Below are 19,464 nucleotides of genomic sequence, written 5' to 3'. Positions count from 1 at the left end.
GGCTGGAAAAGACTGAGTCCTTTATGATTGTAAAAGTCAAGAATTTTTATCTTGATAATCTTTTACATATATGTCAGATAAAAATGCTGGTCTCAATATTACAAGATGAAGTGCTAAGAAAATGACATAGAAATTTAGTTTTGTATGGAATTGATAGTGAGCTTCAAAGTCATACTTTTTTGCCTTTCACAATTAAATAAAAAGATTTTATATCAGTTTTATAGGCTTCTATGCTTGTCAGCTTCTGTAAGTATGTAATCATTACTATTTTGGGAAATAATATTAATTCATAACTTTTATCTAAAGCTTAATCATTTTTTCCTTAAACATCTTGTTAGGTATTACCTGAAACAATATTATTTTCTTCAGCGTCCACAAAATTGCCCCATCATCAGTATTCTAAAGTGGAAGAGTCTGCTGATTTTCAAAATAAAATTTAGTAGTCTCGGGAGACATTGCAAAAAAGTAATATTCCCAGCCTCATCCAACTTTGTCTGCCAATATGGACTCTATCTTCTTATGCTATTTGGATAAATATTGCCGTGTGTAGTATGTATGTAGTATAGATGATCTATACTGTCATTTATCATCTATACTACATTAGTCAATTTTTGAGTCTATTATCTATCATCTATACTATCTATACTACATTATAGACATACTACATTACATTATCTACACTACGTTAGTCAATTTTTGAGTACCTAGACACCTAAGACTCATAATTTAAGAGACATTTAATCTGCTTATGGTTTCAGCCGATGTTCAGCTGGACCCAAAGTAGTGATACAGTGGTGAATGGTGTGGGGAAGCAAAGCTGCTTAAATCATGGTGACCAGGAAGCAGAGCAGGCAGAGAATGACAGAAAAAGGAGTAAAAGTCAGACACAGAATCCAAGGCCATGCCTCCATGACCCACCTATGCACAACTACAAATGTGCTTTACCTTTCTGTGGGGCAGACCCCAAAGCCAATCAAGTAAAAACTCCAACCTAATTACCGCACTCACTTGGTGAACTTTTTTTAAACGATTCCTGTGATTTACTTAAAAATAATAAAAAAAAAATTGTGGGAAATTAGACTCAGACATGCAGAATTTCAGATAAAGTTTTAATTTTTCTCCCAAATATAAAACAAAAGAATAAAATATAATGACATGATAATATAATGTCAAAATTAGAATCAGATTACTAGCGTTTGAGTCTCAGGTCTAACATTACTAGCTTTGAGAGCTTCATATTTGATATGGGTAACAGTAACTCCCTATACAGTAGTATCAAGGACCAAATCTAATATATGCAAGATGTTACAATAGTGCCTGTTCTCTTTGTTTGTGATAAATGCTAATGTTATTTTTAAAATGACAATGAATGAGAATTATTTATATGAATTCATATTGTTTGTATATATCATAAGCTTAAACGCACTTGAGATAATAACCAGGTTTAGAAAAAGTATATTTCCTATTACAGTGGAAGGATTTAAATTGATTAATAAATTTAGCTGATTCAGAAATTTCAAGACTTCACATTTATATTATAATTATATCTTCTCCTAATATTCTATGTGCAATAATCTGAAATATTGCACTTGCACCAAATACTAATGAAGAGTCTGCAATATAAGAGCATTTTCCAGTATTTGTTTGATTCATTTATTTTTGGATTTTAATCATGGTTTTCTTTGCATATTGTCTTTAAATATTTTTACTAGTGTGGTAAAATATAAGGATTTCCTTTGTAATCGTCATTTACTGTTCCTGCAAAATGTTTTAAAAATAAAGTCCTTCAAGCATCTAGTGCCTTTCTCATTAAAAAATGAATGGCCTTAAATGACATTTACTCTGGCAGTCTGTTTAAAAATGGAGAGATGAAAGTCACACAAACTGGAAGAAGATGGCCTGTGGGGGAATAAACTATACGATGAATTTGAAATTGCGAGGAATTCTGTTTCTGCTTTCTCAGGCAAAGGTGTGACCTCAAAAGCCTACTTTCATGAGAAGAAGGTTACTCAGAGTATCATGGTTTATTACATTGGCTATTGCTTCTCTTAATGTGATAATAAGGTAGTAAAATGTTACCACTAATAATTCAGTCCTGTTGTATGACAGAATCTTTATTTTGAAGCAGAAAAAATCTCAAGCACATAGATAGACTGAGTAAGCCAAAAGAAGACAGGACCACAAAAGGAATAAAATTACTGCCTATGACCAGACTGTAATGAAGAGCCTCCACACTGGCTCAGGTCCTTGATAGTTCTCCCCAAATACAGTTGACAATAGCCACCACAAGGAAGTCAAATTGGGAAAAGCATAACTCTTCTATGCTATAAGAAAAGGAAGTTATTCTTAGCCAGATATATTTGAAAGATAAGATAAACTTCATTATCTTCCCTTGGCCACTTCCTCTGCAGGTAAAACTCAAAGCACTATATAAAAGCCTTATTTCTCACTTCTGTCATTTCTTAGAGTATACTTTTATTTCCCATTGTAGGCATTAATATTTGTCCTTGTTTGTGTTGAACATTTCTCTTTCTTCTTCCTAATGACCAGGGAAGGGGGGAATGAGTTGCTTCTCAGTTTATAAAGCCAGACTTTTTCAACTAACTCTGTAAGAAGCCTTGTTCTTTTTATCCAGTTATCATATAGTAGCTTCACCAGGTAATCTTTCCTAAGGTCACATTTCTTTTAGGAAGAAAGAAAACATTCCCTACTTTCAGTTATGTTTCTGGGACACAAACTATACTGGACATTTAAAATTGTCTCTAAAATATATAATTTTAAGATCAAATAAACTTGCAAAACACTGAGCAAAAGAGTTGATAATTTTCTTTAACAGAATATAATGCAGGGAAAATAATTTTGATGAAATTATAAACACAGAAGGTCAAAAAAGAAAGCTTTAGCTGCTGAAGCTTTCTTCCTAAGCTAAAACAAAATAAAACATTATGAAGTCAAATTGAGCTCCAGAACTAGACTGTGTGGGTTATTAGTTTAATAATCATAGGTAAGTGCTACGATTTAGTTATGGATTCAATGTGTCCCGCAAGTGCTGATGTGTTGGAGGTTTGGTCATTGGGATAATGATATTAGCAAATATTGGGACCTTGAGGAAGTAGAGTTTATGGGGGGAGGGTCATTGTTAAGAGTATAACTGTCTTGGTTACTTTTTCTTGTCACCGAGACAAAGTACTTGATACCCCAAATGAAAGAAGGAAAAGTTTATTTACCTTACAGTTTTTGGAGGTTTCAATTCATGCTCACCTGGTTTCAAGGCAGGGTGGTATGGCTTAGGGGCAGCCATTCATGGAGGCACAAGAGTGAAAAGGGCAGAAGCGGGGAAAACACGCTGCCTCCCTCCCTTACATTGTATGCTGGCTCCCCACCCCTGGGCAGGTGCAGCACTCACACGGCAAATCCCGGCACTAGATGATGACCAATCACAAATGCTAGATTCAACTGCCTCCACGACTGTATGAGGCTTTCGGGGGTGGGGCATCCAAACACAAACCATAACAACAACCCTTGAAAGAGAATCCTTAAGGTATTTTTTTGTGAGTCCACGAGTATGAGAGGGTTATTAAAAAAGAGCAAGGTTGACTATTCCCCAGCCTCTTTGACTTCCTGCCTAACAATGTAATCTCTTGTTCTTTCATATCTTTCATATATTCTCTCCTGATGTCATCTACCATGATGTGATACCATCAGGGGTTTGTCATTAAAGCTTTTACAATGCTTTTTGGACTTTCAGACTCTGAAGTTGTGAGTTAAATAAGCCTCTAATTATAGGTTATGCAGCTTCAAGTATTTCATTAAAGTAATAGAAGGTACAGTAACAGAGTAAGCTATAGTCTTGCTAGTGTGTGTGTGTGTGTGTGTGTGTGTGTGTGTGTGTGTGTGTATTGGGTATTCCACCCAAGATGTTTGTTCTAAACTACATCCTCTATCTTTTCAATTTAATATTTGTGTTTGCTACAGAATTTTGCTAACTCAATAAGCTTCCCATGATCATAAGCTTAAATTTATGATCCTCTTGCCTCACCCTCTTAGAGTGCTGAGATTACAGGTGTGTGCTTATCTTGAGAGGAAGATGTTAAGATGACACCATCATATGGCTTCTGGCAGTTGCTGAACTAATCTTGATATGCCAATGTTCATTTGAATCTCCAAGACAAGTTAGAAGTTACAAGATTTAAAATAATAATCATAATCATAATCAGGGCAGGGATTTAGCACAAGCACCCACCTTGCAAGCTTATGGTCATGAGTTCGTTCAAACCAAAAAAAAAAGTTGTAAGATTTAGGTTAATTTTCTTCATCAATGTATTGGTTACATTTTCTGCTGTTATGATAGATTACCTGACACTCACAAATTAATGGACAAAGTAGTTTATTTGGCTCATGATTTCAGAGGTTTCAGTCCATGATTGTCTGACTCCAAGTTAGAAATATAGCAGAAGGCATGGTGGAGCAAAGTTACTCACTTCATGGTAGCTGAAAAACAGAGCCAGAGGAAAAGCAACAACTAGGGATATACCTGCAAAAGAGGCAGCCCTAGTGATCTACTGCCAAATTGCCCTACCTCCTAACTACACATTCAGCTATGAACATAAGTGGATTAACCCACTTATACATACAGCACCTCTGTGATCCACCAATCTTTTAAGGAGTCGCTTAACTGAATCAAGATTAAGTTGCACAAGTCCACCCTTTCTGACTTTGACACCTAATTACATCTCCTTAAATCATCTTTGATCTCCATGTAAATACAGTGAAATCATAATTCTGCCTTACGTTGCTGTAACTATCTTGTATGTGACTTAAAATGCACAAAATCTCTTCTCCAAACTTCAAAAGTTCCTGTGTTTTTCCAAAATCCAAGTCAAAATCCCTTCTGACACTTAAGACAAACTCTTATTGTGAAACTGTAAAAACCAAAAACAACTTACATGATCCCAAGGTCTAAATCCCATTGTAAACAGAGTAAACATATTCATTTCAAAAGGGAAATATAGTGAATAGAAAAAAAATTAGACCAAAGAAAACACAAAGCACTTGGGCAAACTAAATTCTGTAGCTCCAAGGGCTATCTGGGGCACACAGTGAAATATGAGTTTCAGAGGGCTTGACAGATCCACTCCTGTGGTCTTGCTGATTGAAACTCTCATTCACTTGGGCTGGCTTGGCTCGTGGCCTGCAGCTTTCCTTAGTAGATGTTTTAAATTTCTGGCATCTTCAGATTCTTGGGGGTCTCCTTCTAATCCTTGGTCTCAATTCCACAACCTCTCATGTACCAACCTTTTAGGGGTTCTTTATGGCTGAGCATAATAAAATGAATACCAGGGAGCCATTTCTCTAGGAAGCTCTTTTTGAGCCCCACAGGTTCTCTTTTCAAAAGAAAGGTTTACATATTTGCACCATTGAGCCTACAATGGATGGGATTTTGTTGATTCCTGAGATGCTCTCAAGGTATCTTTCTTCTTATTTTGGATATCTTTCTCAAGGAATGTTCCAGAAAGCAATGCCAGAATTTTTTCATGTTATTCTTGTCACTTGCATACCTGATTATCAGTCACCACTACCCTGTAACTCATTTCTTCTTTGTTAATTCTGCAGCAGTATTTGAACATGTTTTTGCCTTGGCTGGTAAGTCGAGGCCTACTCCACTATTGACACAGTGAACAGTGCAGTGAATTCTGAGACAGGAGATCTGAGTGAACTTGCTGATGCTGAACCTGCTGTATTAGGATATTTCACTTCTTCTATTCTCACTTCAAATATGTGGAAAGTGAGAGGGGCTGGAGATTTAGCTCAGTGGCACAAGCACCTGCCTTGCAAGTGTGCGGTTATGAATTTGATCCCCAGTTTAAAAAAAAAAAAAATATATATATATATATATATATATATATGGAAAGTAAGACTGCTGGATTTTCTTTCACTTAGAGTTTTACTTAACCTCTCTACTATAATCCTACCCTTCAACTACAATGACTAGAATCACTGAGATAGTACAATACCTAATAATTATTTGTTCAAATATCTAAAAGCCCCTTTAAACCATCTCTGACAAATTTAAAATGTGGTAATCAGTAGTTTTACACATCATGAAATATCTGCTAGAGCTTAGAGGGCTTGTATAAGCACAGATGGCTGGCTAGTCCCCACCTCCAGAGCTCTTGAGTAGGGATGGAGGCTTTGCATGTCTATCAAGGGCACCAGTAGTGCTTTGCTGCTGGTCCAAGTATCACAGCCTATAGTGTCATGACTCATGTGACTCTTGAGATTCTGGGGGTGAAGGACCCTGAGAGGATGAGAAAATAAAGAAGAGACAAAGCTGGGGTCAAATGGAACCCTTATCCTTCTGATGGGAGGAAAGGTATTGCTCAACCACTCATAGCACCTTTATTTATGTACTCCATACATTCCTGAGAAAGAATGTCAATTCCAACCCCACTTCCTAGCAACTTGTTTGCCTGGCTTGCCTGGGCCCCTTGCCTGCTTGGTGCTAGAACAATTTGCTTACATAGCCTGTTTTGGTCTCTCTGTTTTTCCTGGGCCTGCCTTGCTTTTAGCCTCACATATGTGATCAATCTCCAGCTTCAGTGGCTCTCTGCACTACAGAGCTCTCAAAATAGACAAATATCTTTCCACTGGTTTGCCTGTGGAGAAATGAACCAGCTTATGCAACCTAGTGGTTTGGTTGACAAGTTCATTTTTTTTATCCCCTAGAAGTTGTATTAGTAGGAGGCTCTTAAAGACTGCAAACTAAACTTTACTTGTGTAAAGTAAACTGTCTAAGCTTCCTTTTGACCCCACTACTTCACTAAAACTGCACTTTCCCTAGGGCACTGGCATCTCCTGTTGCCACAAACCCACAGCTGCAACTACTCCTAATAACACATGGATATTATGCTAGATCTGTTTAATTCATCTATGACTGAATTTTAATATAAATACTTCAGAGAGTTGCTTTGAATTAGTATTTAATAAAAAGTTAGAACACTGCCTAAAACCTAGCAAAAGCCATGTAACTTAGCCTACATGTTAACTGCTTCCCAAATTTCTTCCTTAAAAATATTACCTTTAGGATTTCTATTGTGGCTACAAACCTCTCAACTATCATTTATCTTTTTCTTTCAATGTGTCTGCTTTTCAAGCAATTTTTATAAAAGAATCTTTTATGTCATTACCATAATTTTTAAAAAATCACTTAAAAATAGGACAACAAATACAATGAGAACTTGTATTTTTCACTTCTTACCAGTTATTATTGTCTGCTAACTATCTTAAGCCTGAGATTTAATCTTTCTTTAAAAGCAAAACAGTGGGGAAATTAGGGAGTTGAAGCTGCCCATTTCAGTGGCTTCATATATTAGAGCTTATCTTTGACTCCTCTAACTCTTCCCACCATGGGGCCTGTGAACAAGGCACCAGGATGCCTTCCTTACTGTGGCACCAGCTACTGTAGGATCAGACTCTGGTCCTGAAGAGTGAAAGCCTTGCTTGCAGAAGATGAAAGAAAACAGTTGAGATTAGATCTCAGGTGATAAGAGCAGTAAGGCAGAAGAAAGGGGGGGAGTTGGCAGCTGTATAGTTGATGGCCAGTCTAGGCTGTATATCCCAGTACAGTCCTTTCTCTTTCATGTCCTTCTGAGTAGATAACTTTTGCTGAGGTAAGGGAAGAGTGAGTCCCATGAAATCCAGACTCTTGGGACTTTTGTGACCTCACAAGAGCCACAAGTGTTCTACTGAGGTTCTGTCCACTTCTCACTTATAGGCAGCTGGTGCCTGTGACAGCAGGATAGGGAGTTCATGCTCCTGAGTTACTCTCAGCCAACACAGTTCACCACCTCAGCTCCCTCAGAAATAGCTTTTACTTGCTAGTTAGGAAAGAAAGAAGATTTTATTAAGGAAAACTTTGAAACACCAGTGCTTTCAGCATTCACATCTCTATCTTTGTGCCCTGATACTGTCATGTTCCCCCGTGATCTACTCCAAAGGAAAGCAACCAATCATGCTCTTAACCCAAAGCCTGTTTTGGGACTCTAATGGGAATGACAGCCAGTGATCCCAGGGCTAAGAATCACTGGACAAAAGTGAGAAAACAACCAGAACACCATGTCCTCAGTTCCATCTGAGATCCAAGAGTAAAAAGAGAAAACAAGAAGAAATTCATTGCAAAGAGAATCTCAAAAAATAATATCAGAGATAGGAAGCACAGAGTGAGATACTTTTGATCTTGAGAAAGATCTATGAGAAAGATCTATGAGAAAGCCTGTGTGCGCTCTATGAGAATCAGGAATGTCATTTCTATGCTTAATTCTCTTTTGCAGTACAATCAAGGAGTTGGGAAGGTCCTGATAAGGTGTGAGGTGTCCAGCACCTTTCCTTTACAACTGTAGAAATGGTAGGGCTCTGTAGGACAGTGACTGCAACCCATAAATTGGAAACAATGGACTGACCTGACTTAATCTGAAAATATTGGAGGAAAAGCTTACAAATGCATAAGCAGAGGCTGTGATGAAATAGCTGTGAACTTGGATTCACTTGCCTCTATTAGTAAGTGTCATTCAGGCATGCTTAACTCCTCTGTTTATTTCAGGGTAGGAGTCTTTGTCCATAAAATGAGTAGACTGAACTGGATTTCATTGATTTATATGGCATTCACATTTATTGTCATTCTGTTTTAAAACTAGAGGCATAAACATTATACAGTTTCTGCCTCAGAGAAAGTTTTAACTGATTGGAGGAGACAGCTGTTGCCTATACTTATAAAGCTATATAGAAATTACCATAATAAATGTACAAAGTGCCATGAGAAGAAAGAGAAGAGAATGATGAATTGCATGAGGAATAGACATAAACTTGCAAAAGAGAAGGCAGTATTTAAGTCCTGTCACAAGCACTGAACGATGCCTTACTTACCAAGTTATATGAAGCCATGGACCAAATATAAAAGCCTGGGAGTATGAAAATGCCTGGTATGCTGAATAACATTTAGATGTGACTATAATATAACATGTCTGGAGGCTATGTAAGAATTTCGGAACCTGAAAAGATTAGGGTGATTAGGATTTGCTATAAATGATCTTTAGTGACAATTCCTGTCAAGCTGTAGGCTACAAGGACACATTGAAAACTGTAAATAAGAAATATGAGTTGCGTAAAATTTGTCTTCAATAGATAAACCTGACGGTAGACAATTTCAAGAACAGAAGTGATTTCTGTGCATACTGTAATGGAGGATAAAAATAATGAGACTAGATACCAAAATAGAAATAGTAACAGAAGTGAACATGTTTGAAATAGGAGTATGATGTAAAATCATCAGGAATTAGCAAATGACAGAAATTCAGTTAGATATGAAGAATAAGAAAACTCTTGTACACCACAGTGACTATGAATAATAGCTATACATATGTATGTGCACACACTTAAGAATTGCTGAGAATAGATTCTATGTTTTCACCATACAAAAAGTATGTGAGGCAATGTATATGTTAAATTTTAGCTCTAGCCATTGCACAGTGTATTATGTATTTTAACATATCATATTGCATAACATACTATATGTGATTTTTGTCAATACAAATTATTTGTTAATAATACAATAATACAATTATTTGTTAATAATACAAATAAAGCCATTGGCAGAGTGAGATACATAAAGGAAATGGAGGGTTCAATCTGATATCTTAGGATTTGAGAGTTTTAACTTGATCCTCAACAGAAGCATGACTTACTGAGATGATGCCACAGAAGAACTAGGGGGATCCATGGATTATACTTCAGATGCAAGGGCTGTGAGAATTTCAGTAAAGATGTTGCCCATTAGTAGGCAGTAGGCATTCAGAAGAAAGATAAATATTTAGGATTCTTTTGAGTAGAAAGGGTTAATAAGGCTCAGAGGAATAAAATATACCAAGAGAGCTTCTAGAAGGAGAAGAAAAAAAAAAGCCAGGACAAAACATTGGGAAAAGCAGAATCTAAATCTGTAAGTCACTACCTAGAGAGAATTCAACCTCAAGAGAAATCATCACCTGATAGTAAATTAGTCAGAAGTGGAGAGAGAAAGTAGGATGAAAAATCTTCATGTTTTGCCAATGAGTAGTGCTATGGAAGGTTAGAAAAAGAGTAGGTAAGAATGTGAGTTAATAGCAATGTCATCAATTGCATATGATTATATATATATTAGACTGAATATTAAGCTATCAGCATTAATATGCTTGTTGCTAATGATGTACTTGGTATCAATAACTTTTCAGTGATTATGATCATGGTTAACATGTAGTAAATGCTACTTATGTGCCTTTTCCGCCAAAGCCAACTCAATCTTCTTCAGCCTCTGCTGAGGTCAAGCTGAGAGTCACCAGGGGTAAAGCTACCTCCTCACCCCTCCTTACCCTGGCTTGTGGTTAGGATTGCTTCTGAGACCTCTAGATTTGTCTAGTTGCAACTCTTCATTTAAGTGTATTTAAGATCACATCCTGTCTTTGATGTTGTTTGGTTTATATTCTTATAGAAGAAAATACAAATGAAATTAGATACACCAGAGATTTATTAGGGCAAACACAAGGAAAAGATAAAGGTTGGCAGGTAAACCAGAGAAAGCTGGGAGAGCCTTCAGATAGATTGATGATCTCAGTACAGGAGAAGAACAATTGATGAGTAGTGCCTTAGACTATAACCTGGTTCCAAGAAAGATTTGGAAGATTTGATTAAGGTTATGGAATATCTTAAAACCAAATTTCCAGCTGCACGTACCTTGTCTCAGAAGGTAGATGTGCCTTTGTGCCCCATCATGTGTAGGCATTGGATGGGAGGAATGGTCTTGCCACAGATACAGCAGTGGGTCCAGAGCAGTTGGGAACTGGTCCACAAGCCACCACAGATGCCCTCAGTGACTTGTGAATAAAACAGCAGTCAAACAAAGCTCAACCTATGTGGCCCTGCATAATTATTTTGGTTTTGTTCATTCAATTAAACTATAAAGCTTTCCTGGAACATCAGTACCTGACTGCTGTGTCTGTCCTGCCCTCGGAGAGCATTTACTCTATATATTATAATTAGAATTATTTTACTGTATTGTTTTAATTTATCCAAGAATTGTAAGCAATGGGAGTTTTCACACAGGAAATCTGATGGGAGAAGTAATAGAGAACATGGTTGGAGGGAGATTTCCATAGATGTCACAATGAATTCTAGAGAGTAGGATAACAAGAGCATGTGAATTAGATATACCCACTTTCTAGCAGATGCTCGGGGCCCAGGCATACACCTTTGTTGAAATGAAGTCCAAATAGACATGTGGAGCACATCCAGAGAACATGGTAGATAGGGCTAGTGTAGACTGAGAATTGGTTAGGAGAGGCATGGAAAGATGTGGTGGATGAGAGACATTGGGTTACAGCATACTCCCTGCTCTTTTTGAGAAACAGCTTTTGTGCCCAGAAAACTGGTTCTTAGATATAATGACACAATTTTTTTTAACCGTGGTTAATTGGACCAAAAGAGACACCTCCCTGAAACTGAACCTCTGGAAATTTGGAATTTTGAACTGTTTCCTTGATCTGAGATGGTAAGCCCAAAATAAGGCTTCCAGAGACTTATGGGGGCAAACACGTATGCTATAAAGCAGGAAAATTGGCTGGCAGAAAATTAGAACAAGTTAAGCATTCATAGAGAAGCTGAGATACAGACAGTGTGACAACAGGGAAGAGATAAGAAGACTAAGAGCTACTGCTTGAACCCTTGAGAACTTCCATCGATATGAATCTCCAACCCTTGCTGTTAGGTTCTCTGATAAGTCACCAGCCCTGGAATAAATTTTGCTTTGCCTAATATGATTTAAGAGAAGCTCTAATAGTAGTAGCCAAATGTCATTGACATTATTTTGGCAGATATGCACAATACACAAACAGGAAATGCAAGAGTGTGAAATATGCTGAGATGCAGGCAAAGTCAGCATTAGGAAAGATAATTAAAGAGTAGCACAAGCAGAGTGGTCCAAGCAAGGCACTTCTCATTCTGAAAGTAATTTCTCAGTTTGGAAGGAATCCAGGAAGGAAGATTATCAAGTCAAGGAATGTGACATCAGATTTGTTTATAAAAACCTGAGTACCAGGTGGAGTCTTTGTTACAGGAACAGTGTAGAAGTTGGTTATCAAAAGGTCAATAACAGACTAGGACATTCTAATCTTTTCAAAATAAGGTGTATGAAGATGGGATGCATTTCCACATTCCATAAGACTTGCCTATAGTCTACTATATTCTTAAGAGTTTACTGTGTTAGCATGCTGTAAAGTGAGGTCGGCCTGGGTGTGGGGACCCAGCGGTAACTTCTGTGGAGAACTGGAAGAAGGGATCCATCACTGCAGACCTGGTTAATCTTGAAGTGGAGTGGATGGCAGATTGTTAGAATTTGAAACATCCTATAGCAAAACAGACCTAGAAGAAGCTAAAACTGAAAATTTAGAAAGCATCCTTGGGATAATATATTTTGATGTGCAACAAAGACTATGTAGTACATGAAAGAGTTATTCAGAAAGGGAATTAAAATGTCAAGCACAGGTTGTTTGTGTATTGGTTTCTCCGAAGGTCCTGTTGACAGCTGACATAACTTTGTCAAATAGTTCTTGTACCTGAATGAATTGTTTCATAGCACATCTGCTCTACTTCATCAAAAGTAAAGTTAAAATTCAAGAGGAACCTGAAGTCCTAGTCTTTTCCATGTTCAACCCAGAACACCAGACAGGCAATACTGCACTTATAGTACACTTTAACTCATCTTTTTCTGGTTTATCATTTAACCGTGACTTTCATGAAAATATAGTAGAGTTATAATGAGAAAAGAGGAAAAGGAGCTGAAAAAACTTTGAAATTAATAGATGCCCTATAGTCTGTTGTTCACTTTAGGGTAAAAGTAGTTTGACAACGTAATCTTTTGTGATTCCTTCTCTACTTCTTTTTACTACTTTGCATAGCTTCTAATCATACTTTTCATGGGGATTCCTGAAACATTTCCCTGATATCCTAGTCTGTTTTCTGGTGCTATAACAAAATACTGGAGCAAAGGTAATTTATACAAAGTAGGAACTTACTTATCTTGTTCTGGAAGCTAAGAAGTTCAAAAGCTTCGTGCTAGTACTGTATCTGCTTGGTACCTGGTGACGTTTTTGCTGCATTATAAGGGTGGAGGACATCACATGGAGAGACAGACCACATGTGCCATCTCAAGAGTCTTATAAAGCCGTGAGATATCTTTCTTACAAAGATATTGAAGCCATAACTGTAGCCCATATTCAAGCTCATGATCTCATTGAATCTTAATTTCCTTCCAAAAGATCTACCTCCAAATACCTTTAATACCTCATATTAGGGTTTCCAACACATGGACTTGGGAAACACACTCAAATCTGAGGACCTTGTAATATGAAGAATTCCCAGTACAACATGATAATTAACAAAGCACAGTAAAATAAAATACAGTACTAAGCATAAATATAAGCATGACAAATTATCAGATGTACTATTTCTTAGCCTCAGTTTCTTTTTGTCTTTTTAGTCCCTTAGCTGTTGTCTATGGTATTAAATAGAACCAAAAAATAAGAATCAGAAACTTCTGCCTGGTTCTGACTGGTCTAAAAGGAAACTGATTTAGCTTCCTTAAATTTTGATCTCCTTGCCCATAAAATAAAATAATTCTATTTGTGCTGATCATTTTGAAAAGTATGTGTTAAAATAACTGCAAATGGTACAAACACATGTAGAATATAATATTTCTAACTCACAAGTAAAGAAACTGGTCTGCACCAGAACCTGGTTTTCCTTACTACCTCTTGGGCAAGTCATTTAAATTCTAAGCCTTTATTTATTCATTTTCAAAAAGAATAAGGTATTATTTCCTGCTTTATATGATTTCTATGTAGATGCATATAACATATATTCTAAAATATAAAGAATATATTAAGGATTGTAGTTGAATTCTTAATAATAATTAAGAATAGGATAATCTCAAGACCAAGTATGTTTTTCCTGACAGAATTAGTAGTATGATTTTAAATTAGTATGGCTATATTAGATTTCTTCAAAAATATTCTCAGAGAATGTTCAAATTCTGTAAAAGATTCAACTTGAAGTTAAATTTAAATAAAACAGTCACTTAAAAGAAAATGAAATGTAATCACACACCAAAAGTAACTGAGTACTTTCCTCAAATTCTTTTGTATACTCCATTTTAATGTAGTCTTTCAGAAAACAAAAGTATTAATGTCTATTTTTGTCCATAATTTATCATTTTACTATCTCCTTGGATTGAGGGGAATGTGGTTTATACACATATATATGTAAATATGACAAGGTATAATAAAAGAGTCTAGTTAGTATGACTTAGTTGTACATCAAGACTATTATTCAAAGGAGTTTTTCGTTTTTACTTAAAAATCTCATACTGATTATATTCTAATACTCTTTAATCTTTCTTTCTTTGAAAGATAATAGTTGGAGAAACAGCTGTGTTTTGCCTACAACTTGCAACAAGAGATTTTGAAAATCAGGAAAAAACTATTTTAACTGGAGACTGTTGCTACATAAATCCACTGGTGCGCCGAACTGTCCGATTTCTTGGTATGTGTTCCTTGAATTGTTTTTATTCATGCTGAAACAATATTTTGACTCTATGCAAATATTGGTCATAATTTTTGTGAAATATTTCAATTTCATTTTAAAAATGGTCACATGATTTTCTCACATTGGAATAGCCCCCTTCAGGAGTCATTTCACATTGAAAAAGAAAATGACCTCAAATAGTTGAATATTTAATATTCTTTAAGAAACTACTAATTGCATAATTAAAATAAATGAGTTATTATGTTTATAAAGTTTAAAATACAAGAAATTCTAACCTAGGTTATATTTTCACTACCATAAAAACAAGTACAATGTATTGTATTTAATAAATAGTACTCTGCTCTACTTCTAATCTATCTTATACACAAAATACATTGGTGTTTTTATTGGAAGTTAGGTTCATCAGTGCTTTAATTTTAAATTTCTAATATTGCCATTAATAGTTATGAGCACTGAAAAACTCTGAGCATTATTTCAGTTCAATAGAAGGTTGGTCAAAACCATTTATTTAACAGAAACAATAAAATTAACTTGTTTCCTAGTTTCAGCAAATAAAAATGAATATATTATTAAGTAGAAAAACAAAAAGATTGTGGATGTAGTTCAGTGATAGAGCAGTCCTAAATATGTATGCCAGTACTGTAAAAAATAAAAATTATATATATGTATGTATTAAATAGCATTAAATATAAAACTGGTCAATATTAAGATATACATTGGAGATACTGTTGTAATTCAATGTATTTCTCCTTCTGAGGGGATCAGGATGAGAAAACTATAGATTTTATGCATAGATGGCCTAAGATATAAATAAACTCAGTAAAGGCTAGCCAGATACCTTCAGACTTATAGATGTCTCTGAAAACAAAAAGCCTATCTATTGAATGTTTTTATTGCCATTAAGTTGTGTGTCTCAAAAATGCTCACTTATTTTATTGAAGCAATAACTATTATATGAAATCTTATAAATTATTTCTCAAAATTGCCTAGTCTTTCTCCTTGATTCATTTTTCTTTGCAAAGAGAGTCATTCAAAATAATAAAATGAGCAATAATCAATAATTATACAAAACTAAAAGCATGAATTGACGCTTTCCTAAATACTGTTAAGCAAATTATTTTGTCTACTTAAAAATAAAATATTTTCCTGAATTTACACTCACATTTCTAAATAATGTGTGGCCCTAAGTGTGTTTTTAAACCTTTTCCTATTTATTACTTATCTGACTTCATAAAACATTTAAGACAGCTTGATTTCTTTCTTGTTCCTTTTTTGTAATTGGATGTTTCTGGTTTGTTTCACTGAAATGGAAGCTTTTAACTGAAACATTATTATATAATAAGACTTCACTTTGTATAGTGACTATTCTTGAAGTCAGCAGATCAGATACCCTAGTGGGATATCACTTTAATAATTATCTGTTTAGTTTACTACAAGATTGCTCTTGGATCTGATGCACTAACATTTTAATTTTAAACTGCATTTGGCAACTTTACAAGTATCAAGAGATACTTCTATATTCTTATCAAATACTTCTATTTTTCTAGATAAGAGGAATAGTTATGTTAGATAAGAAGAACTGTTGAGTTAAATAAAATGAGTACATGTTAGCCTAGATTTCAAAGGAGCACAGATAAAGAAAGCTTGTAATTTATATTCCTATCCTTGGGTCCTGGGATTTTGAAATGGATGATTGTATACATTAACATCTTATTGAGTTCAGTTCTTTTTCATTTCTCTGCTCCTCCCAAACTCCTGCTTTAACTAATCTTTATTTTATGTGTAACTCTTGGCATGATCGTAGAATAAAGAAAAGTATTCTTACTGTTTGCAACTAGAATTTTAAGATAAAAGGACGTCTAATGTCTTTGTTTCATTGACATTTGGATACTACATGCAAGGTTTTGTGTATAAATCTTTTGCTCTTGAATCTTGCATAATATTTGGAAATTTAAAGAACCATGCCTCTAATGTTAGAAAATTATTTGATCCTTTGCAACTTTCATGGTAATTTTCCACATAATAGACAATATTGATGAAAAGATAGAACACAAGAAGTACATGACTCAGAGGAAAGTCTAGTTTTATAATAAAATTACACTGAACCACTGAACCAAAGAAGTATTATTTTGGTATAGTGTTAAATGATTCTGATTTTTTTTGTTTCCCAAAAGTATAAAAAATTAAATTTTACAACAGTGTCTCATCCTTGAAGACTGCATCTGTAAGTTTGTTGAAATTAATAGCAAAGAATTTATTTTTGTCTAAGTTTTGATAGTGGTGGTCAATGACTCAGAATTTAGAACACATTTTTGGTATTCAACAAAGGAACAACATTCTTACATCTTACAAAAATCTATATATTTAATTTTAGATCTTCAGGTAATTTCAAGTGAATAAATTTTACTAGCATAGAGATATTTAAAATTATAATATTAATTGCTTTATTGTTTACTAAATTGTCCCACATTTAATAAATAGCCAATCTAAAAAAGAGAAGGAGAAACTAAATTGCCAACTGTTCTGTGCTTTTATAAATGTTTCTGAAGGCTATGTAGAGATTAATCTGAAAGCAGTTTGCTTTACTTAAGATTTTCCACTATACTTAAATGAAAACTGATGGCATTGGATTTTACTCTAATTGTCATTTCCAGCAGAGATAATACCAATTGGAATGGGCCTAAGAGGCATATTCAGGGAGAGAGAACTGCTTTGCTTTATGTTAGTACGATAAAAAATATTTTCAAAATCAGGAAAAAAATAAAGATTGCTAACATTAGTGAAACATGATAAACGATCCCCTCTCAAGGGATACATGTCTCCGTTTAAACATCAATTACCCAAACATAGTCTTAGAATATATCTTCTTCTTTTATCTTATGTCTTATAATCTTGCTATGCATAAAAATGTAGCTGGTGGTATACAGCTTAATGTGTTAAATAATTTAACACTCTCACTACTCCAGAGAACCAAGGGAGAAACTGGAAAGGAGGAAAATAAAATGAACCAGTTGTATGGATGTATAGATATTTTATAGTGTCTAAAATATTTTCATTTCTGCTTATTGTGAGTTGATATACAAATAAACAGAGCTCAAATTCCTTGTTTTCTTCCTCAGGAATTTATACATTTGGACTGTTCGCAACAGATATCTTTGTAAATGCTGGACAAGTCGTTACAGGAAACCTGGCTCCACATTTTCTTGCCCTGTGTAAGCCCAACTACACAGCACTTGGATGCCAGCAGTACACACAGTTCATCAGTGGGGAAGAGGCTTGTACTGGGAATCCAGATCTCATCATGAGGGCAAGGAAAACATTCCCATCCAAAGAAGCAGCTCTCAGTGTCTATGCAGCCATGTATCTAACAGTAAGTAAGGAGTAAATATTCACCTGAGCATGGATTTCTGATCATTCTTCCAAGCTACAAATCCTTTCCTTACCATAAGGAAAATCACTCTTTGGATGCTATAGTAATAGCTTGCTAATGGCTGTTTAATTTATTTCTGATAATTGTTGTTTGTACTGTGAATGAAATTAAGTCACTTGATTCTCATGAGATTATGTGCGTAGTTGGTTATATTAAAACTTTAGCCATTTGTATTTCTATTGTGAATATTGTTTGTCTCTGTGTTAAATGGGACTTAATGAAAACATATTTGTTTTGTAGCACTCCCTATGAACTGCTAATAATGCAATTAAGAGAGCTATCGAGGGCTTGGTTGCCTACTCAAGCTCTAGTATTCCCTTGTGGGGGTGAAAAGGTGACACTATATTCATAGAAAGCTCTTTTATTATTGGTAATTGCATCATCCTAATATCTCAAACAGTGTTTTAATATTTTCTCACAGTAAACAAAATATACTCAGAAACTCATTTCGAGTTTATTATGGACCATTTGCCATCATTTTAGGAGTAAGAGTGAGGTCCCACGTGTAACTATCATAAAGACCTTTTAGAGGGAATAAGTGGTCACAGCTGAGCTTATTATTGTTGTAAGAAAGAATGGAAAGAGGAACAGGCTTGGCAAGGCTGTTCTTGACACCAGTACCCTATGTCATCAGTCTTTTCTGTCATCAACGGGATGTGCTTTCAGCTGAGGACTTAGACTTCAAAGGTGTTCTCCATAGGCTTTGCCATAAACTCTCATAAGAACTTCAGAGAATTTAAATGCCTTTTGGGGTCCACTTTTCTAATGGAGCCAATATCTATTTCCTCCTGATTTCAATTTATTAACAAGAGATTTGTAAAGACTTAGGCCCAATTTGAAGCCCAACTTGATTATTTCTAATGACTTGGAAAAATCAGGATTGTTTTTATTCCCAAGAAGCTACTTGATGATGGAAAAATTTCTAATACAGTCATGGCAGGCTCACTGGGAGCAGAGAGAATCTATAGTGATGCCCTGTGACACTACTTCTTGAGAATGGAAATAAAGGTTATGGAATGGAAGAGCAATTTAAAAGGGGAACTATAACATTGCACATCACTGTTACAATGGTAAGCTAACTTTAGAAGCCATAGGATGTGCATTTTAACATTTAAAAAAAAATAAGCCAAGTTACTTCATTTCTTATTGCCCTGATTTAAAAAAAAAAGAAATCCCATCAGGAAAATTTGTGTGGGGTTCAGTATTCAATTTTATCCTCTCCATTTTCTCTTCCTCTACCTACTGTCTTGTAGAAGTTGTTTCTTTCAGCTTTCTTCCTGCCCTCTCACTGGGCTTGCCAGCTCCATTCCTTTCATTTCTTCTTATTTCTTAGCTCCTGAGCTTTACTTTCTCCTACACATTATTAGGTACTTCTGAGCCTTATATGAAATATGCTAACCCATGCATAT

General features: G+C 35.2%; 1 protein-coding gene across 4 annotated transcripts in view; it reads left to right on the top strand.

Moving 5' to 3' along the window:
* Window positions 1-19,464, top strand: part of Plppr5 (phospholipid phosphatase related 5) — a 104,239-nt gene that overhangs the window by 24,675 nt on the left and 60,100 nt on the right. For all 4 annotated transcript variants that reach the window (XM_023561290.2, XM_063254753.1, XM_063254763.1 and 1 more), the window contains exons 2-3: window positions 14,490-14,622; window positions 17,745-17,995. In XM_023561290.2, the coding sequence (XP_023417058.2) occupies window positions 14,490-14,622; window positions 17,745-17,995 (384 nt within the window). The remainder of the gene's footprint in view (window positions 1-14,489; window positions 14,623-17,744; window positions 17,996-19,464) is intronic.

This window comes from Cavia porcellus, unplaced genomic scaffold, assembly GCF_034190915.1.
Source record: "Cavia porcellus strain 051 isolate PalLab524CR breed Dunkin Hartley unplaced genomic scaffold, mCavPor4.1 scaffold_1, whole genome shotgun sequence".
Lineage (NCBI taxonomy): Eukaryota > Metazoa > Chordata > Mammalia > Rodentia > Caviidae > Cavia > Cavia porcellus.
Note: the sequence above shows the minus strand (reverse complement) of the source record. Positions and strands in the feature narration are given on the sequence as shown.